We start from the raw sequence: 27515 nt of genomic DNA, 5'->3' as shown, positions 1-27515 counted from the left end.
GAAGAGGGAGTAGGTCTCTCTGCCCACGCCACTGGCTGAAGTTTGCAAAATCTTAGTAAGGAGGCTGGGGTGGTGGTGGTGGTGGGGGGGGGAAACTAGGCGAGCACCCTGCACCACATTACCGCCGCGCATCGGAATGCACGGCTCAAAGCCTGGGAGTGGACATGACTTCCCCCTGGCCGGCATTCAGATAAGCCCCGATTCTGCTAGATGCAAAGGAGAACACGGAGGTACGGCCACTTCGCCGGCCGCCGAGCCGCTGCGGCGCCAGCGACACCCCCCCCCCCCCCCCCCCGCCTCCTGACTGCGGCTGTGCGCACTGAGCCTGCGCGTCGGGCTTTTCTCGCTGATGCTGCAGATACCCAGCCGAGAGCAGCGGCGGGAGGCTTGCGGGGAAGGCCGCCCTATCCTCGGAGGAGGAGCCACCCCTCCCGGAAAAATGCCGCTTTATTCGACAGGAAAATAGTAGCCGGCTCCCTTGTACATACTACACACGATTCCACCCTCCGCCGCTGCCCCAACCCAGTCCGGCACGCTGCGCCAGCGCAAACAAGCCGGCGCTACATCTGCTGCTGGAATTTATTGCTATGTGTCTCGTTTAAATCATTCCAAGTCCTTACCCCGGTCTCGCAAGGCGCGTTACTGATGTAACCATTTCCACCCCTCCCCACACACATATACGCTTTAAATTCTTTAAGGGGAGACTTACATTCCTATAGCTTGGGCAGTAAAGCTAAGGACTAACCAAACCCCAAGCAGCATCCTTTTCATCCTGGGAGATAGATCACTGACCAGAAATCTCCCAAACCTCTCCAACCTTCTTCGTAGCTTCCGTTGTGAAAGCAACGGGAGATCGGCGCCTTCGAAGGTCCTGGCTAACAGCTCTGGAAACCTCACGTAGGGGAACAACTGGGAAGCAGGAGGCACAAAGTGAGGAGAGAAGACGCTAAGCATACTTGGTACACAAAGTTGCCATTAAGTTTATTTCCCTTGTATCCAGATAGGTGACGCTACACTTTGCCAGTTACTAGAGGCCGTAGGTTTCTGCTCAGAAAATTAATACCTAGGTTTCCAAACATGTGTTTTATTCCCAAGGCGCGTGCACTCACGATCTATCCCCAATACCAGCAGGACCACTGGAATTCCAAGCATTTAAACAAAGACCGGCGTCCTCCCAAGTCCTGTACTCCCAAAAAAGGATGCCTCTCCCGCTGTCCCCGGAGTTTGATCTCAGTCTTCACTATTGCAGTCCGTCAAGGTTTTGCAGAACACCAGCCAGGCTTTCTGGACGCACCATTGTCTCCAGCCTGCCAGTGACCGTGCCCTAACCTCCATGCCACAGTGGGAAGCGGAGACCCTTCGGGGGTGGGGGCGAACATGGTCTGCGCAGGGGGAGGCCAAGCAGAGCGGTATCCTAACACCTTCTTCGGGGTTCACGCACGCACCTGGATTTTGTCAGACCAGGAAATGTATAACCCCGGGGGAGGGGAAGCATCAAGCCCCTTCCCCGTTAAACGGTGGCTGCAGTCCCGAGGGGACTGGGTTTTGGCTTAAAGGGGCTCGAGACTGGGCACTATCTAAACGGTACCAGGAGCTGAAGCCAGGGATCTCGGAGCGCCGGGGCTGTTCGGTGCTCCCCCCGCCTCCCTCGCCAGTCCCTCCTCCCCTGGTCTGCGCGCGTGTAGTTTCGGCGGTTCGGCTAATCCCGCCGCCGCCGCCGCCGCTGCATCGTCGGGGACAAGTCTGAGCCCGAATGCTCCCAGCAGCCTCCGCCACTTCGGGCAAACTTGCGGCTTTCCGGCTGGCGGGTAGCGCAATCCGGAGCTTCCCACTGGCGGTTCACTGTCTCTGAATCCAGACAGCCCGGGAGCGCCCGCACCAGACTCTCCCCGACACGAAGGGGGACGAGACAACTGCGGAATTCACCCGCCGCGCCAGGGCACTTCCGAGACAACAGCCGACTGGCACTTTTTCTCCCTTTGGCAAACTGGATTTTTTTTTTTTTTTCAAAGATACTTGGCAGCTCTCGCTAGCTCCACCTCCCCCTCCACCCCCGCCCCAATGCCTTTGGCTTTTCCGTGGCAATCCGGACAGAATTGGGCATCTTTGTTAATTGCCGCTGGGGGTGCCCGGCCGTGCGCTTTCACCCGGCCCGAGTCGCGGGTGCGCGGAGCCTGCCTGGCTCACCTTTGAACTGCAAAGGGATCAAGTTCAGCTCGAGTTCCCTGCCTAGAGACTGGAAGGAGCAGAGACCGTTCTGGAGAGGGAGTGAGAGAGGGGGGAAAGGGGAAAGGAGAAGAGGGAGGAGAGAGGAGAGGGGGAGGGGGAGAGAAAGAGGGAGGGAGGAGAGGGGAGGGATCGAGAGAGCGAGCGGAGAGAGAGAGAGAGAGTGAGAGGCTGCAATCTCCTCCCAGAATCGCGCACAGCGCTGCAGATCCCCCGGCTCCGACTTGCGGGCCGAATGCAGGTGAGGGAAGGCACGGACTCTGCGGCTGCGAATCCAAACTTGTGCACCGCGCGCTGCGCATGGTTCGGCCCTCGCCCCCGCGGGCGAATGGCTGGCTGCTGCGGTTTCAGGCGGCGTCTTCGTGACTAATGACCTTGCGCAGAGTTGTTAAGAAAAAAAAAAACAACAAACAAAAAAACAAAAAAAACAAAAGCCAGGAAGCCGAGCTCTCTGGGGTGAGAAGCGACGGACTCCGGGCGTCTCTGAAGATGGCTCGCGCTGCTCTTTGGCGCGCTGGGGGCACCGGGACACGGACCACGTTGTGACGCGAGGAGTCTTCTTCATTGCGTCGGGCACGGAGTGACCTGCCGTGGGTGTTTCATTCTCTCTTCGTCCTCTCTGGACTGAATCCCCGCTTGCTAAGGGGACTCAGAGTTGAAACTGGCTTGTTGCTAGCCCCGGAGCATCGTGCAGGAAGCCACTCCACGTCAGTCGGAGCAGCCGGAGCCGGCACCGAGGCGGAGAGTCTAGAGTGAGTGGCTGGAACGTAAATTGGACTCAACTCGAGTAGCGGGTCTGGCAGGCGGTGGAGGTTGCAGGTTCGCTCCACGCTGCTTCCCGGCTCCGCCGCCCGCCTGCCTGCCGGAGCGGTTTCCAGCGCGCGGGGACCCGAGCCCGGGATCCTCTTCCCCGCTGCGGGGATGACTTTGAGGGGCGTGGGGTGGGGGCGCCGAGCCCGCGGCGCGCAATGTCCCGTGAACTGTGAGTACTGCGACTAAACGGTGGCCGGCTAGCGGGCGATTAGCACCCATTGCATGAATTATGAAACAATAACTTTCGGAAGAAGCAGGAGAAGGAAAATAAAAAGATTCATCATCTATCTCTAGCTGCCTCCTTGCCTCCCTCCTCCCTCCCATCGGCCGACTCTCCGCGCTGCTCTTGCCCCCTCCCTCCCTGCCTTTCCTTCCTTTCCCGGAGAGGAGAGAGGACCGAGGGGAGGGCCGGCGGCCAGCCCCCGAGGAGGGACAGCGCCGAGGGGGCTGTGGTTAGAAGGAGCAGTAGCAGCAGCAGCAAGAGAAGATGCTGAGGATGCGGACGACGGGATGGGCGCGCGGCCGGGGCTTGGGCTGCTGCCTCCTGCTGCCGCTCTGCCTCAGCCTGGCCGCCTCCAAGCAGCTGCTCCGGTACCGGCTGGCCGAGGAGGGCCCCGCCGACGTGCGGATCGGCAATGTGGCCTCGGACCTGGGCATCGTGACGGGCTCGGGAGAGGTGACTTTCAGCCTGGAGTCCGGCTCCGAGTATCTGAAGATCGACAACCTCACGGGAGAGCTGAGCACCAGCGAGCGGCGCATCGACCGCGAGAAGCTGCCCCAGTGTCAGATGATCTTCGACGAGAACGAGTGCTTCCTGGACTTCGAGGTGTCGGTGATCGGGCCCTCGCAGAGCTGGGTGGATCTGTTTGAGGGTCGGGTCATCGTGCTGGACATCAACGACAACACGCCCACCTTCCCGTCGCCCGTGCTCACGCTCACGGTGGAGGAGAACCGGCCCGTGGGCACGCTCTACCTGCTCCCCACGGCCACGGATCGCGACTTTGGCCGCAACGGCATCGAGCGCTACGAGCTGCTCCAGGAGCCCGGGGGCGGCGGCGGCGGCGGCGAAGGACGGCGCTCGGGGCCGGCGGACAGCGCCCCCTACCCCGGGGGCGGCGGGAACGGCGCTGGCGGCGGCGGCCCCGGAGGCTCCAAGAGGCGGCTGGATGCGCCCGAGGGTACCGGTGCGGCTGGTAGCGGTGGGGCAGGAGGAGGAGGAGGAGGTGGGGGGACCACCCCCGGTGGCCGCAGCAGCGTCTTCGAGCTGCAAGTCGCCGACACCCCGGACGGCGAGAAGCAGCCGCAGCTGATCGTGAAGGGGGCGCTGGACCGCGAGCAGCGGGACTCCTACGAGCTGACCCTGCGGGTGCGCGACGGGGGCGACCCTCCTCGCTCCTCGCAGGCCATCTTGCGGGTGCTCATCACCGACGTGAACGACAACAGCCCCCGCTTCGAGAAGAGCGTGTACGAGGCCGACCTGGCTGAGAACAGCGCGCCGGGAACCCCCATCCTGCAGTTGCGCGCCACCGACTCGGACGTAGGGGTCAATGGGCAGATTGAGTACGTGTTCGGGGCGGCCACCGAGTCCGTGAGGCGCCTACTGCGCCTCGACGAAACGTCCGGATGGCTCAGCGTCTTGCACCGTATTGACCGCGAGGAAGTGAACCAACTACGGTTCACAGTCATGGCCCGTGACCGCGGCCAGCCCCCCAAGACGGACAAGGCCACCGTGGTCCTCAGCATCAAAGATGAGAACGATAACGTGCCCTCCATTGAAATCCGAAAGATTGGACGCATCCCATTGAAGGACGGGGTGGCCAGTGTGGCCGAGGACGTACTGGTGGACACCCCCATCGCCCTGGTGCAGGTGTCGGATCGAGACCAGGGGGAGAACGGGGTAGTCACCTGTACCGTAGTAGGCGATGTGCCCTTCCAGCTTAAGCCGGCCAGCGACACAGAGGGCGACCAGAATAAGAAAAAGTACTTCCTGCACACGTCTGCCCCTTTGGACTATGAGAGCACCCGGGAGTTCAACGTGGTCATAGTGGCGGTGGACTCGGGCAGCCCCAGCCTCTCCAGCAACAACTCCTTGGTGGTTAAAGTGGGAGACACCAACGACAACCCGCCAGTCTTTGGCCAGTCGGTGGTGGAGGTTTACTTCCCAGAGAACAACATCCCTGGCGAGAGGGTGGCCACCGTGCTGGCGACCGATGCAGACAGCGGGAAGAACGCAGAGATCTCCTACTCGCTAGACTCAGCGGTGATGGGGGTCTTTGCCATTGATCCTGATTCTGGGGACATCCTGGTCAATACGGTGTTGGACCGCGAGCAGACTGACAGGTATGAATTTAAAGTTAACGCCAAAGACAAAGGCATCCCAGTGCTGCAGGGTAGCACCACGGTGATTGTGCAGGTGGCCGATAAGAACGACAATGACCCTAAGTTTATGCAGGACGTCTTTACCTTTTACGTGAAAGAAAATCTGCAACCCAACAGCCCAGTGGGGATGGTCACTGTGATGGATGCTGACAAAGGAAGGAATGCAGAGATGAGCCTCTACATAGAGGAGAGCAGTAACATTTTTTCTATTGAAAATGACACAGGGACCATTTACTCCACGATGTCTTTTGATAGGGAACATCAGACTACTTACACTTTCAGAGTTAAGGCTGTGGATGGGGGAGACCCTCCCCGCTCGGCCACAGCCACAGTGTCTCTTTTTGTGATGGATGAAAATGACAATGCCCCCACAGTGACCCTTCCCAGAAACATCTCCTACACGTTACTGCCACCGTCAAGTAATGTCAGGACAGTAGTAGCTACAGTGCTGGCAACTGACAGTGACGATGGCATCAATGCAGACCTGAACTACAGCATTGTGGGAGGGAACCCCTTCAAGCTGTTTGAGATTGATTCCACCAGTGGTGTGGTTTCCCTAGTGGGAAAACTCACCCAGAAACACTATGGCTTGCACAGGTTGGTGGTGCAAGTGAATGACAGTGGGCAGCCCTCCCAGTCCACCACGACTCTGGTGCATGTGTTTGTCAATGAAAGTGTCTCAAATGCAACTGTGATTGACTCTCAGATAGTCAGAAGCTTGCACACCCCACTCACCCAGGATATAGCTGGGGACCCAAGCTATGAAATTAGCAAGCAGAGACTCAGTATAGTCATTGGGGTGGTTGCTGGCATTATGACAGTGATTCTAATCATTTTAATTGTGGTGATGGCTAGGTACTGCAGGTCCAAAAACAAAAACGGTTATGAAGCTGGCAAAAAAGACCACGAAGACTTTTTCACACCCCAACAACATGACAAATCCAAAAAACCTAAAAAGGACAAGAAAAACAAAAAATCTAAGCAGCCTCTCTACAGCAGTATTGTCACTGTGGAAGCCTCGAAACCAAATGGACAGAGGTATGATAGTGTTAATGAGAAGCTGTCAGACAGCCCAAGCATGGGGCGGTACAGATCTGTTAATGGTGGGCCTGGCAGTCCCGACCTGGCTAGGCATTACAAATCCAGTTCCCCATTGCCTACTGTCCAGCTTCACCCACAGTCACCCACTGCAGGAAAAAAACATCAGGCTGTACAAGATCTACCACCAGCTAACACATTTGTGGGAGCAGGGGACAACATATCAATCGGATCAGATCACTGCTCTGAGTACAGCTGTCAAACCAACAGCAAGTACAGCAAACAGGTAAGATACCTACCAGATTCTTGTAAAATATTCCGGAGAGGGCTAACCACTCTGATAGAACCTCCTCTGGAAGGTTGAGTCTTTGCTTTATAAACATTCTAGTTTAAGATTTAATTGCAGGAGTTTTAATGTTAATTTCAGGTGCCATTCATGGACCAGAGACCTTTCATGAGAGGTGTGTCACTGTATTTTACAAGGGAGGCCTTAACTTCACTAGACTACTAGAGGACATATTCACAGCAGTGCTTAGCACTCCTCTTTGAACAGGATGTCCTAATTCACCTTTGTTTTCTGCACACAACCAAATATGTCTCTATTATTTGGATGATTCTAAGTGTAGAAAAAAACTTGGAGAGTTACTATTAGTGTCTATGTATAGACACTGTAAAAGTTTTAGTTGTTAAAACATCCTCAGGATTTTAGGAATAAGCAGAGGCTGATACATGCAAAAGCAGTAAAAAGCCTGGCTGAATTGACAAAGATGCTTGTTTAAAACTATTTACTGGTAAGGAATACCTGAATACTTCATATCTGTCATAATAGATACCTGTTGTCATAGCCATTAGGCAGGTGGCTCCTAGGATGATAGGCAACCAGCACTTGGATGTTCAAATTGAAAGTTTGTAATTGCATAGGCCATTTGTTATTTAAGGAAACAGTGAAAATATGATTGGTACACTATTGCAAGTCTGTTTTGGTATGCTTTGTAATAAACCAATAATACAAAGGTTTTGTGTATCATATAACAGATGTTACCTGGTGTAATGTGGAAATAGTAATATATGTGTATGACTGTGTTGATGGGAAGTTGTGAATATATTAGACCTTTTTTTAGTTTTGCTTATGTGAAGTATATTATGCAGAAGTATACATGTGTTTGACAAACAATAGGTTGACACACAATAAATGCATCCTTTTGGAAACTGCCTAAGTGCGGCCTCAAACATTGCTAATGGTGCAACATGGTTCTTATTGCCAGACTGACCTTGAGAACTACATGTGTGACTTGTTAAATACTATAACCTGGTGGAATTTCTATCAAATATGATTTGCATGTAGAATGTGGAATCTGAGAATTGAAGCAAAGAGAAAAAATATATTTTATAGTCTTATTCTAGATGTTATAAAAAAAGAGGCATAATCCTTCAGAGCTTTCATGATTATGAAGTATTTTCTATCTGTAGTGTTTTGCTCTACTGTAGCTATGTGGATAAGCAGAGACAGAATTAATACACTTTTTAAACCCCAAAACAAACATAATGCACAGTACTGGTTTGAACTGCATGGCATGAAATGGCTTTTGAAAATAGGTCTTTTGATTCATGTAAGCTTGAATTATTCATTTATTTGAAACCACAACTTGACAGTGTGGAGAGTTTGTAACATCATGTTAATGCTTTACCTGGAGTTAGATACAACATTTTTTGGTTTGATTTTTAATGCTTTTAGGAATTTTATAAATAAAGAATATTGCAGCTAAAAATATAACACTTTTATAGCATTACCTACAAACACCTACAATTAAATTGTGCTCTTGGAAATTTCCATAGAAAATGGTGACATCATTGCAACAGAATGTGGAGAGATTATCCCACAAAATATTTCCTTCTCCACTGTCATCTTGGTAGTAATTTTGTCCTATGACTTAATGGCACTTGCATTGGAACTCTAATCTTGTGCTTTTGAATGGACCAATCAAGTGACAACTGCCTAGATATTTTATGCAAATATCACATGTTGTCTGTGTTATCAGTTAACATACATTTGATTCGGGTAGGAGCAGCTCTATATTCTTGAATTTTTAACACAACCAAAGTCAAGACTATTGTCATCCTATTTAAAAGGTAGTGATACACTTATTAATGAGTTAACATTTGGGGTTAGTCTTAACTGAGAAAAGTCCATTTACCAAAAGTGAAAACCCACAAAGCCAATGAAATGAATCACACACTTTGCCAAGAGACACTTTGGAAAACTTGTATGTCACTAGGGATTCAAAAGACTGAAGTTGTAACCACAAGTAAATAGCTGATCTATAGTTAAAAAAAAAAAAAAAGACCAATGAGAAACATCCCCTTTACTGTAATTATCAATAATAGATAGAATTCATCTCAATAATGCTGTAAAGGGACATTTAAAAAATGACATTGTGTGTGATATGTGACATAAGCAGAATACTTTTTCTTCTTCTTTTTTTTTTTTGTCTGTAACCTAAGTAGGTGGTTTTGTACTCTCTTTAAATTTTGTAGTATGTCCAAAATAAGTTTTCTATGATTAATGTATTTGTTTAACAAAAAAAAACAAGCTTTCATTAAAATTTACCTCCTTTGATAAATGAATTTAAGGAAAAATATTGAGGATTGGATTGTGTCAGTTCCAAAGGAATTAATTGAAATTTTTAGATTTCATGTGATATAAAGTCTTCATTTTTTATGTCATTTCCCTGAATTGACTTAGTTCTTTAATCTTGACAGTATGGATATGAAGTTTCTCACAGTGTTTTTATCTTCGTGTGCCATGGCCAGTTTGACGTCTCTCCTGAGGGGTGTTGACAGTTGCACTATAATAGGTTGCACACGTTCTCATAATTGAGACTTCGTAAATAGTACTTGCATTCTCCCCCCTTCTTTTTGATTTGTTTTCCCAGGCTCTAAAGACATTCATATCAAGCTCCCTTAGTTACTTTGAAAGACTTTTGATTTGTGATGCAGTGTGGCTGAAATTATTTCAGAAATTCATACATTAGAAAACCTGATGACGTGCCTGGCCCAGGTTTGCATAGTGCATACCTCTGGAATGCCAACAAAATCCTTTGCTGTTAAATCCCTGATATCTTTAGTTGATCAAATGTGGCTCAGTGGCAGCATTACTGGGATTAAGTATCTCCCTTGCCACTTATTTTTTCCTCTGCTGGCACACACACTTGGTCTTTGGGATTTTTAAAGTCTCATGATCTAAAAGAACAACTATGCATTTGATATACAAAATAAAGGGAAATGCATTCCATTTATTTTGAAATATCTCATTTTTTATATTCTTTTAAAATAATACAATTCCAAAAAATTAATATACTATAAATATACAATTACCACTTATTAGTCTCATGCTCTGTTAAGTTTATCAATGGCATGCTATTGATTACATGGTGCATGTAGAGTTAGAAATATTGCATGTAGTAAGTGGAAAGCAAGATAATTTATTTTTGGCAAGAATTTGGGTTGAATACACATTCATTTCAAAACCATTTAGAGCTGTTCCTGAAAAACTCAAGAAAAAGTTCATGCTAACTCAAGTGACAGTTTTTCTTCCATAAGGAACTGCTGAATTAGTCTTGAGTAATGTTCTCTTAATTGATCAAATTATATTCTGTATATTTATCATACAATTAGTGAAAATATTGGCAAATGCTTTTTTTAAGTGACTTTGATTTTGGAAGCAAATGAGTGACTTTCTGTTTGTGTCGGAATTATAAGCCTTGAGAAAATTAAATATCAATGTAGTTGTGAATTTTGCAGGATATATACATTTGTACTAATGCATCTATGTGGTGATGGCAGCCATGCGTAGCTTCACATATTGTCTCCAAGATAGATCTCCTGGCTATAACCAAGCACTATTTCAAGAGGAACATTAAGTCTTCATATGAAATTTCTATTACATTTGGCCTGCTCTCATAGTCAGGAAGTTAGTAAGTGATAACATTTAGTCCATATCCTTAGTTGAGAGCAATATTAAGTAGATCTTTGGATGTCTGAGTCCTAGGGAAAAGTTCTCTCCCTGGTTGGATCTGTAGTGATATGATGCTTTAGGGAAATCCACACGTGACAGTTTAAACCATCCCAAACATATCTGAAATCAATCAGTGATTCAGATAAAAGACAGAAAAGCCAAATTAAAGGTTTTAAATATATCACAAGGAACAGTAACTGCATCAAAATCACTTTGTTGATACCTGATATGCAAAAAAAGCATCAGTATGTGCGTCACAGTCTCTCTGTGTACACATACAACACACAGATTCTTGCACACAAACTGTGGTGCTAATAGTCCTTTATTTTGCTGAGATGTAAATTCATTGATATGTGGAAGGTATCTGATGATAAACACACAAAGCTAAAACAAAAGTATCTAATCAACAGCTTAATGCCTTTGGAGTCATTGTTCTTTAGAATCTGAAAGTACAAAGAAGTTCTCTCATCGTACAGAAGAGGAGAACAAGTGTAACACAAAAGAGATATTGGACAGGGATCACCAAATTACCAGGAATATACCCTAGACCGGAGGTCAAGTCATAGAGTACAGAGAACGGTGCTCCATTGATTCTGCCTTAGATTGTGGATGTGGTAGGGAGACAATTAAATTTCACTAACTTTCTCTGTATGTATTTCAGCTGTGGTGTAAATCTGCTAAGGATTACATTTTCATTTAGCCACAAAAAATATGTCTTTTTACTATAGAGTATAATTCTGCCTTAGGCTCTAGTTCTTATGGGTAAAATAATGTTGGAATTTATAACTAACTCACGATATACAGATTATAAAAGGAATCCATAATTCTTTCCCTCATGTAAGGTAGCAATTAATGTTATTTACTAAAGAGAACTGAGGGTGGATGGCACAGTGGGTAAGAGCACTTGCTATGCAAGCATGAAGACCCGAGTTTGGTCCCTAGCACCATGTAACAAGCCTCCCTCCCACTTGTATGTGTGCAGGGTGTACACAGTTGCATGTACATGTTCATAGACCACACACACACACACACACATATAACACACACAAACTCACAAAAAGATGAAAATTAAATTGGAACAAGAAGGTTAACAGGGTTGAGAATAGATATTCTGCAAGTTAAATGTCAATTTTTAATTCAAGCAGAACAATGATAAAAGACTTAAATTCCTCGTCCTAATAAAATTTAGTATATCCTCACTAAAAACACATTTTAGTAGAAAAATATTCTTATATATAGCAAGTTGTGTACATTCTTACTGAAGTATTCTTTACTTTTTCAATCTGATAATCCCTTTGTGCTTCTAGACCCCTATAGCTTCATCCACTTTTCACATGCCAGCTTACCTTAGCAGTATTCTTAACACACATGGTGAACTAATTTCTTCTCTTGATTTGTTTTCTAGTACATTTATATAAGGGCAAGAAATTTAGTGATTTTTTTTTAACTTGGGAAAAATGCTGCCATGTCAATAACTAGCTAACCATATGTATTAACATTCAAAATTTACATGGACATCATCTAAAAAATATTGGGTGTACTAGTTTCACAGTTAAAATCAGAACTGTTACTAAAATAGGATGAAATGAAACAAAGCACTTGCTGGACCACAGGCATCTGTGAAGTTAGCTTTTCACCTTATCTTACAGGACGGTGAAGTCAGTTTGAAAGCTGTATGCAAGTGAAGTGTGATGGTACATGCTTACGGTGTATATTCTATGTCAACATTCCCTGTTCAGTTATTTACTGTGTGTCTATGGAAAGAATAAGATCTGTTCACATATATCTGGAGTAAGATCAAGCCCTTGAACTCCCTTGCAGACAAAAATCTGTGATGTGGTACATCACACAGAGCTTTATTTAAGGTTAGTGTTGTGGGATAAGTCACATTGCAAGAAGAATTGAGCTGAAACCACTACAACTGATCTAATTATCACTTCTGGTGAATTAATGGTTTAAATGAAGAAGAAAAATTTATTTTCAGGAATTTAGTGATATTTGTGTTGAACTCTAATGTTGTGTACAAACAAGGGAACTATTAAAGCTTCCAAGAGATATTCCTCTGACAAGTTAACTTTTTTCCCCCTTGAGCATATTTATTATTTATAAATTTCTAATTTGCAAATAAGATTCTTCTTAGTTCCTCAGCCTCTACTACAGCATTCTTATGAGCATAAGACATTAGGGGAATTTTCTTCTTGCATTTTTTTAACCTACATCCATCTTTATTTTGCTTCTTTCAGATGCGTCTACATCCACACATTACTGTGTTTGGCTGAATTCCACTCTTATATGATGCTCCATTATTCACCATACTGTGATGACCTGGCCACTCTGAAACCTGCTGGAGCCTGCCCTTGGTCGTGGGGTGTCAGCCAATCACTGTTTATTTCACTTGTTGTACATTTTATTTTCAAGATTTTTCTTTCTCATTTAAGGAAAATTAGTATGAAAATAAATGAGCTTACAAAATAAACAGTATTAGTACAAAAGTGTGCTTCTCACTGATGTTAAGTTACCAAGAGGTATAGCTTCAGAGAAGTGGTTAGCATTTACTTACTAGTCAAGTCATTACCAAGAAAAAAAAATCTGAAAGCACATTACAATATAATTTTAAAATTTGGCTTTATATGAATGAAGGAAAATTTAGTTTATTGCATTCTTGTCTTACAGTATATTAAATATTGAAACACAAAGTTGATCCATGTTTTTTTGTATCATGTACTCAGAGCTTTTCCCAGGCCATTCAGATAGTTTTGTGATAGGAAAGAACTATCATTTGTTTACTCTGTGTATGTGGGAATGCCTGTGTGTGTGTGTGTGTGTGTGTGTGTGTGTGTGTGTGTCCCCATGCATGAACCTGCAAAACCTTGAGCAATTTTATAAAAATATTAGTTCTATTAACCATAGGCACTGCAGTAGGTTGACTCATCCTCAATGTTGAATCTACAGAAATCCCTTAATAAAAATTGAAGAATTTCAGTTAGAATTAGTGAAGTAATCACAGCTACCTGCAAAAGGGATATGTGGCTGCCATTGGTGTGGACTGCATTTATAGGAAGGCTGTTCTGTTTTATGTCAGATAACAGAAGGGCACACTTCTAAGAAGTCAACAAGTTCTCTGTTGTTAGGGCAGTGGTTGGAATCTCTGGGTTTTAGTTACAGGATTGTAATGCTGTAGGTAAGCGGGAATCCTCAGGAAATGCCTCCACTCTCCATGTGTGTATATTGATCTGTCTATTGATTATGTTGTATGTTTTTATGTGACTAAAACACAACTTCATGAACACAGTGTGATGACTGTATTATATATTTACCACAACATCTGCCCTATTAAAATTTTCTCTAAGTTTTCAAATACTAAATAAGAAAGCCATCTCAATTTTTAGGTGTGTGTGTGGATTATTGTCAATATAAGAGCCCTTTAAGCAACATAAATGGAGCAACACTGAAGTGCAGGGTGAGAGGGAATGCTCTGTAGCCCATGTAAATCCCTAATGTATACTTGAGGACTTTTATTAGATTAGCTGTTTGTTTAATCTTGCAAAAGGGAAATTTTCTGAAGTATCATTGAGACTACAGTGAAATTCCTGACTAAAACTTAATTACCCTTAACCTCTCATTTTGTTTTAAGCACCAGCGCCGGTGTAACATGCCAGCCAGTGAGGAACTCTTATTATTTTTCTGATTCTTGGAAGTGCTTCATTCTCTATCTCAAATAAGAACTTCCTTCCAAAGGCTTAAAACTGGAATACTGTGTGAAAGCATACCAACTCAAAAAGAAGTGATAGAAAAGCAAATTCTAGGAGTTGGGGTGACTGGAATGTGTGCTGGCTCCCTTGAGGTGGTGGCTGTATACCTTTGCAATGGAAGATTGAATGAATACCTCCACAAAGAACTAACTAGAGATAAGAAGTCTCCTATCAAAACTGGGCGTGGTGGCGCACTCCTTTAATCCCAACACCTGGGAGGCAGAGGTAGGAGGACTGCTGTGTATTCGAGGCCACCCTGAGACTCTACCGTGAATTCCAGGTCAGTTTGGGCTAGAGTGAGACCCTAAGTCGAAAAACAAAACAAAATAAAACAAAACGTCACATATCAGTGTTTTGCTGACACAGGCAATGGCATATTCTTGAGCCATGAGTCAGTCTATCAGGTCTCTTCTACCAGAAGATATGACATAGCACTAGCTGTGCAGGCCCTGGGCTCCATCCGCACTGCTGCCAATAACAAAGGGAAGCTAAGTAAAAGGTTACAATGGAAAACCTTGAGTATGTCGGCCTAATAAGAATAATTGTGTGATTTTTATTTCAGTTGTGTTTCTGTTTACTGGAGTGCTCCTGTTCTTGGTTTCTATGTAAAGAATGTGATAGTGTGGAAAGAGTCAGGAAGGTTTGAAGAGCCACCTCTAGACAGGAGTGTGAAGTTACTTATGACTATTTACTGTGGTGTGCAGAAAAACCAATAGACCAAAGCAAAGTTTACTAACGCTTGTCAGGATTTCAGGGAACCATTGCCTGAATCAGAATAATAAGGTGATGCTTATTGTGGTAGCATTTAAGACGGGAAAAATCTTTTGAAAAATTTTTTAACATTTCCTTGATATTTTAAAATATTTATTTAGTTATGCATTTATTTATTAATAGAGAGAGGTGGAAGGAAGGGAAGGAGAAAAAGAGAGAGTGAATAAGAGAGATTGGGCAGGCCAGTGCCTCTTGCCACAGCAGATGAATGACAGACCCAAATGTGACACTTTGTGTGTCTAGCTTTATGTGGCTACTAGAGAATTGAACCTGAGCCACCAGGATTTGCAAGCAAGTGCCTTTAACCACTGAGACATCTCCCCAGCCTGCTGTTATATTGTGGTTTTTTGTTTGCTTTATTTTTCTTTTTTTTTTTTCCTTTCTCCCTCCCTCCCTCTTCTTTCTTTTTATTTATCAATGAAGGTATATGATTGGTTCAGTCAACAAAGATTTCCAGCCTGCTGGTTTCAGGTGCTGCTATCAACATTAGTCTTTTACTCAGTCTCCTTTGGGATTATAAAACAGAAAGAGATTTAGGATAAACAGTATATTATACTGTGCATTTTAGTATTTGTATATTTTATTATAAATTAAAAGACAGTAATCAATTTTCTGAACAAAATCTAAGAAGGATTATGACAATGTTAGAAGAGGTTCATCTGGAGTACTTACTCATTAGATTTAAAAATGTTTATTTATTTTTGTTTGTTTTAATATACCTGGTAACACCACGAGTCCTGGGAAAGAATTTGCACAGTAATGACAGTCTTTACTTCATGGGATTAATATGAAGAGTACAGAGTCCAAAATGATACTTCATAATTTTAACATTTCTCTGTAGTTTTTAAAGCACTAGGTACATGTTTGTTCATTCGTTCCATAAACATATTATGAAAAAGTATCTTCATTACTTATCAAATGAAGATTAAAAATAAATGAAGGCCTTCACATGAATGACTGAGCTAGGTTGAAGAACTTTAGAAAATCTATGAAAAAATATCTAGTCAGGATTCAAGAATACTGGGATTATTTGAGTAAAGTTTTGAAATTTGTGTCTGTGGCTGTGTGTGTGTGTGTGTGTGTGTGTGTCTGTGTTATTCTGTTTTTGAGACAGGGTCTTACTGTATAACCCACACTGGCCTTGAACTTATCAGGTAACTCAATCTGAAATGCTTGCCTCAGCCTCAAGGTGCTGAAATTATAGTACTGTGCCATCAGGCCAGAGGAAGACAATTACATTTTTGGATAAAGTTTATTTTTAGACATTGAGGGCTAAATCTTTCCAAGAGACAGTGACAATTCAAGAGTTCTGAAAGTATTTGTGATAAGTTAGAAAATTTGCATTTTTAGACTCCTGGGTAAAGTCTTTGAAATACAATACTAACAAGGAAGTGTTCAAATGTATTATTTTTTCAGAAGTCACAGACTGTCTTCAAACTGCTTAAAAAATATTATGTATATAGTTTTAAGATCCAACAGCAACAACAAATCAATCACTGTCAAAAATTTACTTTAATCTTTATTTTTAAGCATACCATCAGAAAGGGCCAATGCCCAGGGCCCATAGAGTTGTTTTCACACTTCTATCACTCTGGAAATAATGTTTTACTTGTAACTTTGCATCAAATATTTTTTAATGTGTTAGGTTTTTTTTAACCATGTTTAAGAGAACATGTTTTATCTTTATTGTATGTGCTTGGCTCTGGATTGAAGACCAAGTGATCATTTTGAAACAAGGTCCATCCATACCTTCCATGGATGAGATAATGACAAATGATACAAGTTAGACAAGGGATTCATGGTGCTCAGAGGGACTGCTCCTAAATTTGTTTCCTCTGTTAGGGATTTATAGTGACTTCCAGGAGATATTGATGAATATTTGCTAAAGGAACCATTCACCAACTTGGTTTAGTTCTTAAGTAGCTTATAAATCCATCCACAGGGGCTGTGGAATATGGTGAAACCACTTTAATGTCAGGCCAAGATCCTGTGAACACTTCTTTTCCTGCTAAATGGGGTTCTCTGAGGTGAAAGGCTCCCTGCTGTGTTGGCTAGAGTCCTTGCCCTCTCTGGCTGGTGTATGGCCCTGGCCTGAGTGGTAAGTGGACAATTCCTTTTTCCCTGCTTCATTCTTGGTAGTGTGGTAAACACCAAGCCCTTCCAGAAGATAAATTGAAGCAAATGTTTAGGACAAGTATAGGAAGTGCTGGTCACCAGGTAGACTTCTGACACATTTTGAGGAGGCTGAAAGAGGAATCATACACACAGGCGAGTGGGTGGTCAGTATGTTTCTGGAGCTCCTTATCAAGAGAAAAATAAAACCACACATGCCCAAACACATGCGCAGATCTCTGTAAGTTTATGTATTCCTGCAGATGTTGTTCATTCACCATGCCAAGTCGGGCTCACTGAAAAAGCTTCTTCATCCAACCCCATGGCAAACACTAAGTTTTAAAGATGAAATTCTGGCATACCTGGGGAGAAAGTCATGTGTACCAGAGGTACTGAGGAAAGAGGTCAAAGAGGTGAATATAGCAAGTACTGAAAAGGGACAGACAGTGAGGTGGGGGTCCAGAGATAACCTTGCAAATCCAGAGCACTCAGGGACTCCACAAATTGCCACAGTCCTTTTTTAAAATGTAAATGACTTGTGCAGAACTTTGGTTGGGCTTTTAGTTCACCTGGGTGTGAATTGCTTTAAGCAGATAACTAAATAGGTTAGCACATCCAAAGATCAATAGTCCTTAAGAAATGGAAATTTTGATTCAGGCCTGGGGAAGGGTGGCAAGCTTCTGGATTTTAGGGGAGTGAAAACTCAAGGTAGCACACCCTGTGTCTGGGACTCCCTAGTGTGAGTGAGGGTGGCAAAGCCAAAAGTAGTATGTCCTTGAATTTTGGCAGAGGTAGGCCACTGTCAGGACTGGATATGATTGCAAGATTAGAGTGAAAACATAGTGAATTCCACTTCCTCTTATTGAGAGAGGAAAGAAAAAAGAAAGAGAGTATCATGGCAGTATCTTTATTCTCTCCCTACTACTGTTATTAGACTTGTTACAGTAAAGTATTTGCTACTTACTGAAGCATTATGGCAGTGCAGTTCTATCCTGCCTTGGTTTTAATCTGAGGAAATGGAGATTTAAGGAGAATAATAGCATATTTTTTTCACTGTTGAAGAAACTTCAAAATAAAAAATTCCATTTGAGAAAAATCTGTGGATTGTTTACTGCAGACAGGATGTAAAGAACTCCAGATGCCTCCACTTTGGTTTGGTGGATTAAATATATCATTTTTAAAAAGAAATATTTATTTACTTATTTGAGAGCGACAGACACAGAGAGAAAGACAGATAGAGGGAGAGAGAGAGAGAATGGGTGTGACAGGGCTTCCAGCCTCTGCAAACGAACACTAGACACGTGTACCCCATTGTGCATCTGGCTAACGTGGGACCTGGGGAACCGAGCCTTGAACCAGGGTCCTTAGGCTTCACAGGCAAGCGCTTAACCGCTAAGCCATCTCTCCAGCCCTAAATATATCATTATTTAAAAGCTCGTAGATTTCACCTAATGAACTGCAACATTTTAGTGAAACAATAAAGTCTAAAACCAATTACATGCTTTAATATAGACTGTTATAGCTGTTTCATAGTATCATAAGCCTGGGTAACCCAAAATTTAAAAGGTGTATAATTTTATTATACACACATATTGTAAATTTTGTTTGTTCCTCCTTTTTACAAGTTGATTCTACTATGTTAATACTATAGCGTAGAATTCTGATTATTATTTTTTGGAGGTGCTGGAGATTAAAATGTAGGACCTCGTGCATGGTGCAATAGTGATCTACTAAGCTACAGCTCACCTCTAAGTGCCCTAGAAACCCAATTTTTTAATACTTATTCTTTTTAGTTCTGATTGGAAATGGTAAACCACACTCCAAAAGTTCTAGGCTAGAGACTCTGAAATTCCAAATTTTTTTCTTAGTATTTCACTCCTAGAAAGTAGCTGGAAACGAAGGAAATTGGCTTTGGTTGAGGCCATCTGAAAATCTTCCTTCTGGTCCCAGCTGTTACTGATTGGCTGGTGTGACCTCATGTCACCCCTTCAAGTTCTGAAGCCTCTGGAAATAACTCCTGTGTCATTTCACATAGTAACCCCTGTTCTGATGACATGACACGGTGTCTTGGGGTCACATTGGAACATTTGGGACTTTTTGAAACATCATCATGCAGGAAGATAATATCTCTAGTTGTCCGTGAATCTCTCTAAGCCTTTCTGAAGTGTCTTGACAGTTTGGAGGGACTTTCTTTCTAAAAGATTGAAAAAATATTTGTCCTAGCCATCTGTTTGAACCTCTGCTACAGTCTTCCCACAGTTCCCTTCCCTGTGACACTGGGGAATCAAGAAGCAGCTTTGTGAGACTCTCACAGATGACAGTAAGTGTGCCACTACCTTTTCCGTGGTGAAAAAGAGGAGGAAATGGCGCTTATCACTTTTTTTTTTTTTTTGAGTTTTGACTGGGTCTTCCGAAGAAGTCTTACACCAATTTGATAGCATTCTTTTGACAATTAGAAACAATTAAATTGCATCACTTTAGTAGGCATGTCTTTTTGCCCTGCAGTCTTTCTCAGGGATTTTTCTTGTATTCCATGTACAGCATCTAAAATGAACAGCTGAACTGCTCCCTCAACACATAAATGAATTCGACTCAGGCCGTTATGCTTGCACTCATGCTGCTGAACCATTTCCTGAGCCCTTCCTGCAGAATTTTGAATTTAATACTAATTATTGAGATCTCTTTACAATTATCTTGGACTTTGGAAACTCAATTCCCTTGGTAATTTTTTTTTTTTTAACTTGGGAAGCATGACTGGCGAATAATCACCAGGGGTCAGCATTTCTGAGGAGTGAGTCTCTCCTGATAGATACCCGGATACCTGGGTGTAGTCAGCAGCAGGAACGGTTAGGGAGGGAGGGTGAGGTTCAACAGCAAGTCTCTTGTCCCTAAACCTGGGGCCATTACCAGTAAGAGTTGGCTTTGAACTCTGTAGGGACCTGGGGATAATTTTGAGCTGCTGATTGCCCAGCTTCCACCTTCTGAGTACTGGAATCATAGGAGTGTTCCACCACACATACTTTATGTGGTGCTGGAGATCAGACTCGGGGACCTTCTGGATGCTAACAAGTACTCTACCCATACAGTGACATCCCCAGCAACAGGGCTTTTCTGTTTCTTGTATTAAAAAATTCTTCCTTGTGTTTTTATTCTTTTTTTAGTATCTTTTTTAAATTTAAGAACACATTTTATGTGGATATATCATGAGTTGGTAACATCTTTACCCTCTTCCCTGCCCCTGTTCCACATGGGGCCCTCCTCAGTGAGGTTGCTGGATTTTCCTATGGGGTGTGGGTTGTAAATTGTGGGAACAACAGTCAGTTATTGGGTGGAGGCACTGCCTCTGGGCATGGCACCCCAACCTATTGCTGTTAGAATTACTCTGTTATTCTGCCCTTCTGCAAAATTTCTTGAGCCTTGGTGGGTATGTTTTAAATCTACTTCAGTGATGAGCTCTCAGGAGTCTCTGGATTTCTGCTTTGGTAGGTGTTAAGCATCCTCAACCTCTCTCTCCCTCACTCACCCTGGTGCAGCTTATCAGGCTCACCATGGTAGCAGCACTTTTGCTCATCTCCCCAATTCTTCTGTGGTTTTTGTCTGGGCCTTGATAATGAGCGAGGGCTGGTTTATCTCCTCAGGTTTTGCTACCTTCTGAAAAAGACAGATTCTCCGAGAGTGAAGTAAGCATAGGTTAAATTGGTAAGCATTACTAATTTACCGATATAGAATGTAGAGAAGCCTGGCTGGAATCAGGAAGAGAGCCAGTCTGCAGACAGCCCATCTAGTGCTGGAAAGCACTACATGAGCTATTGAAGGAAAGTGGCCAACACTGGTGTTAGCAAACAGGGGTCTAAGCAAACACATGTACATACAGTGCAGTAGTGGCATATGGTATTGGTGAGTAACCAATGGCTTTCTGATTGGCTAAGAGAGACAGTTAGTGGAAAGGAACCCATATCTGGAACTGGGAATCAGGTCTGAATCCTATGGAGACAAAGATTATGGTCTCCAATGTCAAGCACCCACTAGTCTTTGACTAGAAGAGGACTTTTAGTCTGTACCAATCAGTGTGCCAAGAGCTCTGCTTAAGTATCGCATTGCTTCCTCCAACACTTGAAGGGCATATATGCTCGGTACCTGCAGGCCACATAGAGGATTGAAAAATAAAACACTTCCTTGCCTAAGTCCCAACTCCTGAGCACATGACTATTTACAAGCTCACGGGGCATACTTCTCTCCATATCTGATGGTCTGTATTATCACAGTATTTCTGGTAGCTCTTAATTTACGAGGGCATCTCTCTTTGGGCTTTTGGTGTTCGGTTCTATTCCACAGTACATGCTGTGTATTTTCAGCAGCTTCAGTAGCCTGGGCTATTCTTCTCAGGCTGCCTAGCTTAACAAAATGCCATACACTGGATTCCTGAAACAAGAAGTGTTAGTTTTCTTACATTTCTGCAGGAGAGAACTCTTAGATGTGGGTGCTATCAAACCAGGCCTCTGTTGAGTGAGGCCTTTCTTCTGGGCCTGCAGGTGGCACCTTCACTGTTTGTCCTCACATGGTCTTTTCTCTAGGGTGCAGAGAGAAAGCTCCAATGTCCCTTCCTCTATTTAAAAGGACACCAGTCCTATCAGATAAAGGCTATGACCTTCAGACCTCATTTAACCTTAAAGCCTATCACAAAATACAGTCATAATAGGGATTAAGACTTCAATGAATGAATTTGGGAGGACATAACTCAGTCCATAACAGAGCTTATTCTTGGTCTAGGCAAGAGTACATTGAAAGAAACTATCATGTTCCTCTAGCTTGTCATTATACACAGTCTTTTTTTTTCTTTTATATAGTCTTTTAATTCATGAAAATGCATACATTCCATTTATCTTGTCTAAATGAGTTCCAGATATGCTCTTACAGTTGATAAGAAAATTAAAACAGTTTCTATAGCCTTCATGAAATACATGTGAATCCATAATATAAATGCATGTGCAGAAAGTTAAAAATACCCTCTATAGCTTCCTACTTCTGATGTTTTATGTACATCATTGAATGGTTTCTGGTGTCTACAGCTTTTGTGGAGAGCTGTGACATTAAATAAGTTTTTAGTTAGTTTAATTTTGCTAGCCAGTAAGTGCATGTAGGAATAGTAATTAATGCAAAATCAGTATTTACATAAAATAGCCTACAAATTGTTTCATAAGTGTGAGGCTTATTTTAATGGGAATATTACTAATTAGTCTCAAGCATTCAGTACATTTTCACCATTAAATCCAAATGAAAAGCAGTAGGAGTTAAATGACCGTGGCATTTTTAGGCAAGGAAACATAATAGCTGAATCCTCTTTTCTTGTGAGGTACGTTTCTGAGCCTCTAAATCTGATTTTGCCATTTGATCGCCAACATTAACATTCCTCTCTACAGAGAAGTGGCAATAAATAGTGCATAAACAAAGAGATATTTTTTAAAAAAAACTGCATCTAACTGCATTTCAGCATATTTAAGTGTTGAACACAAGGACCAATTTTAGCAATAGACAATAGTGATTTCTAAGCCATCAAAACCAGCATATAAACTGGTCAGGAACATTAGAATTTACTTTTCTATTCAAACACACTCTTTCATATTTTACTTTTAGTATGAAATGTATGCTTATGTGTGTATACAATATACATATGCATATATTTACCTAGGACCTACAGGCACACAAAGTAATACAGCGAACATTTCAGAGACCAAATAAAGAATGAGTAATACTTGCTCACCATGGCCAAGGCACTCTAGGGGCTGGACAAAGAGCAATCACGGAAAAAGACTGTGATGTCACTGGAATACTAGAAAAATAACAGCCAGGCTAGTGTGTGTTACATTTTGGGGATTGCTGAACCTGTTTTGCATGTATTAGCTTATTGACTAAGCACCACAACCACGGAGACACACCTGTGACTCTCTTCATTTTGTTGATGTGGAAAGTGGTGAGTAGTAGAGTTAAGGAACTTGCTCACAGTCACATGACTGGCAAACTGCAGGGCTGAAGTTCAGGTACAGAGAGCCAACCATTGTAAAGCGCAGGAAACAGATCTATATTATAGTCAACTAGTCCTATGAGAGGGAAATTGGATTCACTTGTTTCCCTGAAAGGCTTCAGTGGTATTTCAACCTTACTATTTTAATACCTTTTACTATGTTCTTGAAATTAGGTCACCTAGCTCATTTTTTAAAAAATAATACTACCTAAAACCTTAAAGTGCAAATTAAAAGATGGGATGGTGGTCGGGCTGGAGAGATGGCTTAGCGGTTAAGTGCTTGCCTGTGAAGCCTAAGGACCCCGGTTCGAGGCTCGGTTCCCCAGGTCCCACGTTAGCCAGATGCATAAGGGGGCGCACGTATCTGGAGTTTGTTTGCAGAGGCTGGAAGCCCTGGCGCGCCCATTCTCTCTCTCTCCCTCTATCTGTCTTTCTCTCTGTGTCTGTCGCTCTCAAATAAATAAACAAATAATTTAAAAAAAAAGATGGGATGGTGGATATTAGACTTAAGCACGTTCTCCCTTCTACTCCTCTGCTTTCAGAAGCACCTCAGCACATATTTTCTTTTGTTATTTTGACTCCCTTCATTTCATTCTGTACTCACACACTGTGTTAGGTGTATCATTAGTGCAAGTAAATAAAACAAATTCATTAACCTTGAGTGGATTGCCATTTGATCCAGGGTAGGAAATGTATATGTATATGTATAGTAATATTTTGAATTTTTTTTTAAAAAAATCAATGCACTTTTATTCTTTACTTTTATAAAAATGAAAAGAATATACTTTTTCTTGACTGTCCAGAAGCATTTTCAGTATTTCAAAATAAAGTGAAAGTCAATGACTTGTAAAAACTTTTATAAAGGCATCTTTTAAAATAATTAGGCACTTACTATTAAATATTTAAATGTGAAATTAAAATATGGCCTACATGGATCCCCCAGTCTCTAGCACATATACATTTCAACCACCCTGTAGTAAGTATCTGAAATTTCACATCGTACCCGACTCCCTATATACTATGTTTTGTCCTACTCATCTTGTTACAGTTACGGTGTGGATTGTCTCCCGAAAAAGCTCATGTGTAAGGGGCGTCGTCAAGCAGTGCTCATAGGAGATTGCATCATGAGGGGGGTCTCTCTTTATCAAAGAACCAATCCATTGTCAGATGCATGCTTTTATGGTAGTGTTGGATGTGGGGGAGCCTCGTCAGAGGAAGTAGATGGCTGAGCTCATGCCATGGGTTGGTACACTTTGTCTCCAGCTTCCATCTCTCTTGTCATTGCCTCCTGTTGTCTTTGAGTTGAGCTGCTTGGCTCCCCCTCTTGCTCCATGTCGTGAAGCTCTGCCTCTCCATGGTCTAAGCAGTGGAGTGAAGTGACCAGCAATTGTGACCTCTGACTCCAAGATCCAAAGCAAGTCTTTCCTCGCTTGGTTTTCAGGTATATTGTCACAGTGATGGAAACTGACATGATATCTATTACAAAATGGAATATATCATTAGGCATAAGAACAGATAAGTAATATCTAATGATAAGACATTTATTATAACAGTATTAACTCTTTATTTTTTAAAGATTTTTATTTATTTATTTATTAGAGACAGGAAGAGAAAGGGTGAGAGAGAGAGAGAGAGAGAGAGAGAGAAAGAAGAAGGTGGAGGAGGAAATAATGATGTACCAGGGCCTGTAGCTACTGTAAACAATCCTTTTTTTTTTTTTCTAAAATTACAATTATGGTTAAGATGCCCTGAAATTTACTAGTTAAATAGAACTGTCAATTTATTTATTTATTATTATTTTTTTAAACACTTTATTTATTTATTTGAGAGCGACAGACACAGAGAGAAAGACAGATAGAGGGAGAGAGAGAGAATGGGTGCGCCAGGGCTTCCAGCCTCTGCAAACGAACTCCAGACGCGTGCGCCCCCTTGTGCATCTGGCTAACGTGGGACCTGGGGAACCGAGCCTCGAACCGGGGTCCTTAGGCTTCACAGGCAAGCGCTTAACCGCTAAGCCATCTCTCCAGCCCAATCCTTTTTTTAAAATAACGATTTTTGTTTATTTATTTATTAGAGACAGGGGAGAGAGAAAGAGAGGGAGGGAGAAAGAGAAAGAAGAGAAAGAGAGAGAGAGAGAAGGAAATAATTTATGTGCCAGGGCCTCTAGCCACTGCAAACATGCTCCAGATGCATGCACCACTTGTGCATCTGGCTTACATGGGACCTGGAGGGTCAAACCTGGATCCTTATGCTTCGCAGGTAAGCACCTTAACCACTAAGCTCTCTCCAGCCCTTAGCTCATTATTTTTGGGATATTATATGTAATATTTTCTGTGGTTGGCTATAGATACTTGAACCATGAGTAAAGGGTGATATTGTTTAATCATTAAGTGTTTTTTTTTAATATTTTATTTTATTTATTGGCTAAGCGGGAAAGAGGCAGATAGAGAGAATAGGCACACCAGGACCTCCAGCCATTGCAAAGAACTCCAGACAAATGTTCATGACATCCTGTGCATCTGGCCTATATGGGTCCTGGTGAATGGAATCTGGGACCTTAGTCTTTCAGACAAGTGCTTTGACCTCTAAGCCATCTCTCCAATCCCTCATTAAGTAGCTTGTAAAAATTGTATCATTCATGTGGGGCTAGGAAAATGGCTCAATAATAAAAGACACTTGCTTGTAAAGCCTGCTCACCTGGGTTCAGTTTCTAAGCATCCCACATAAAGTGGAATGTGAAACGGTGGTATAAGCATCAGGTGTTCATTTACAGGATCAAGATGTCCTGGTATACTTACACACACACAAACACACACACAAATAAAATTTATATATGTGTGTTTGTATGTGTATGTTAAATTATATCCATTTTTGTGAAACATTTGCAGTCAGATAAAGTGCAAATGGATTCAAGGAGACTGCTCATGAAAAAAAAAAAACTCATATTCTAATTATTTTGCCTTTTTCTATTTTTTTTGGCGGGGGTGGGGAGTAAAGTAGGGTTTATGTATAGCCCAGGCTGACCTGAATTTATTCTGTAGGGTTAGTGTGGCCTTGAACTCACAGTGATCCTCCTATCTCTGCCTCCAAAGTGCTCAGATTAAAGGCGTGCATCACCACACCTGGGTTGATGTTCTATTTTTTTGATTTCTCCACTTTCTCCTTTTCATTGACACTTTTCACTATTGGATACCTTCCTAACTGGAAAGCTTCCCGAAAATATTCATCATAGAAATATTTCTAATCTCTTATGTATTGCTCCATTATTCATGTATTAAGAATTCCTCTCATTACCATTGAAATGATTTTAAAAATTTAAGCATCAAAATAGGTGAATCAACTTTTTTAGGCTACTGTTTCCTATTCCATTTACACATTTATAGAATTTTCTCCCCAACAAGAGGTTGTTAAGACATAGTTACTATCTCAGTTCCTACCAAAGCAAATGAAGTATATAATAAAGTGGCAAAATACACACTTGGTTTTCATATTTCACATCAGTTCTTACAGAAGGCACCTTACCTCCTCATTCTGTTACTGCTCTAATGTGGAAACAGCCAATTTGAAGGCACTCAGCTCTGGAAACTGATCAGTGTTTGATATTGAATTCTAACCATGGGCCTCATAAATATATTCTGTGAATAGTAGATTAGTAGAGTTTAAGCAAGTTAGGGTCTGAACAATTTGATTTGAGTTGGAAAGCTTCTTTTAATTTAGTGTCTTAAAGTGGACAATTAGTTATGAATCCATTTTCAATAAAGATATTGGCACACTCTTGTGGAAGGGAAAAGAGTGAGGATTCAGAGTATTTCACATAATTACAAGTACTCTGTATATATCATCTGTCTTTCAGGATGCTTCCTAGACACATACACCTTGAGTTGTTTGTGTTCACATAGACAAGTGAGAATTGTTTTCAGTGCTCTGAAACAAATACTATGAACACTAACCTTAATGGTATACAAGTAATATAACTGAGTCCTTGAAAATTCACAGTTACTAATTTTTAGCTCCTTGATCATTCTTTTGTAAAATGAGAACTGTTGTCAGTAGAGCACAAGGCAAACACACATGCACTTGTTCACTTTAGCTCATGAAATGGCTTAATGAAGAATTACCTTTCATAGCTTGCTTATAAGCTCAACTATAACCCACAATTTTGTTTGCTAGTTATTAGACAGTGACACGCTCAGGGTGGATTTCAAGTGTCTGTTGTCCCCACAGTGTCACAGTACCGTTAATGAGATAGCTGTTGTACATTGTAAAGGTAAAATAGAAATAGCTTGGGGAAAAGAAAGAAAGTTGATTCATGTGACTTTTATAGTCTCCACCCACAAATGTCTATGTACATTTCTCCTATCTCTACTAGAAAAATGCTCAATTATGA

At 42.5% G+C, this 27515-nt stretch overlaps 1 protein-coding gene across 3 annotated transcripts in view; it reads left to right on the top strand.

Annotated features, from left to right (window-relative positions):
• The first annotated feature begins 2360 nt into the window (after positions 1-2360).
• Positions 2361-27515, top strand: part of Pcdh7 (protocadherin 7) — a 450933-nt gene continuing 425778 nt past the window's right edge. For 2 of the 3 annotated variants that reach the window (XM_004656106.3, XM_004656105.3), the window contains exons 1-2: positions 2361-4217; positions 4260-6742. In XM_004656106.3, the coding sequence (XP_004656163.1) occupies positions 3527-4217; positions 4260-6742 (3174 nt within the window). In that variant the 5' untranslated portion in view covers positions 2361-3526. Of the gene's footprint in view, positions 4218-4259; positions 6743-12714; positions 13854-27515 lie in introns of those variants that run through there. The other variant, XM_004656107.2, reaches the window with a different exon arrangement.

The sequence above is a fragment of the Jaculus jaculus genome, chromosome 11, assembly GCF_020740685.1.
Source record: "Jaculus jaculus isolate mJacJac1 chromosome 11, mJacJac1.mat.Y.cur, whole genome shotgun sequence".
NCBI lineage: Eukaryota > Metazoa > Chordata > Mammalia > Rodentia > Dipodidae > Jaculus > Jaculus jaculus.
Note: the sequence above shows the minus strand (reverse complement) of the source record. Positions and strands in the feature narration are given on the sequence as shown.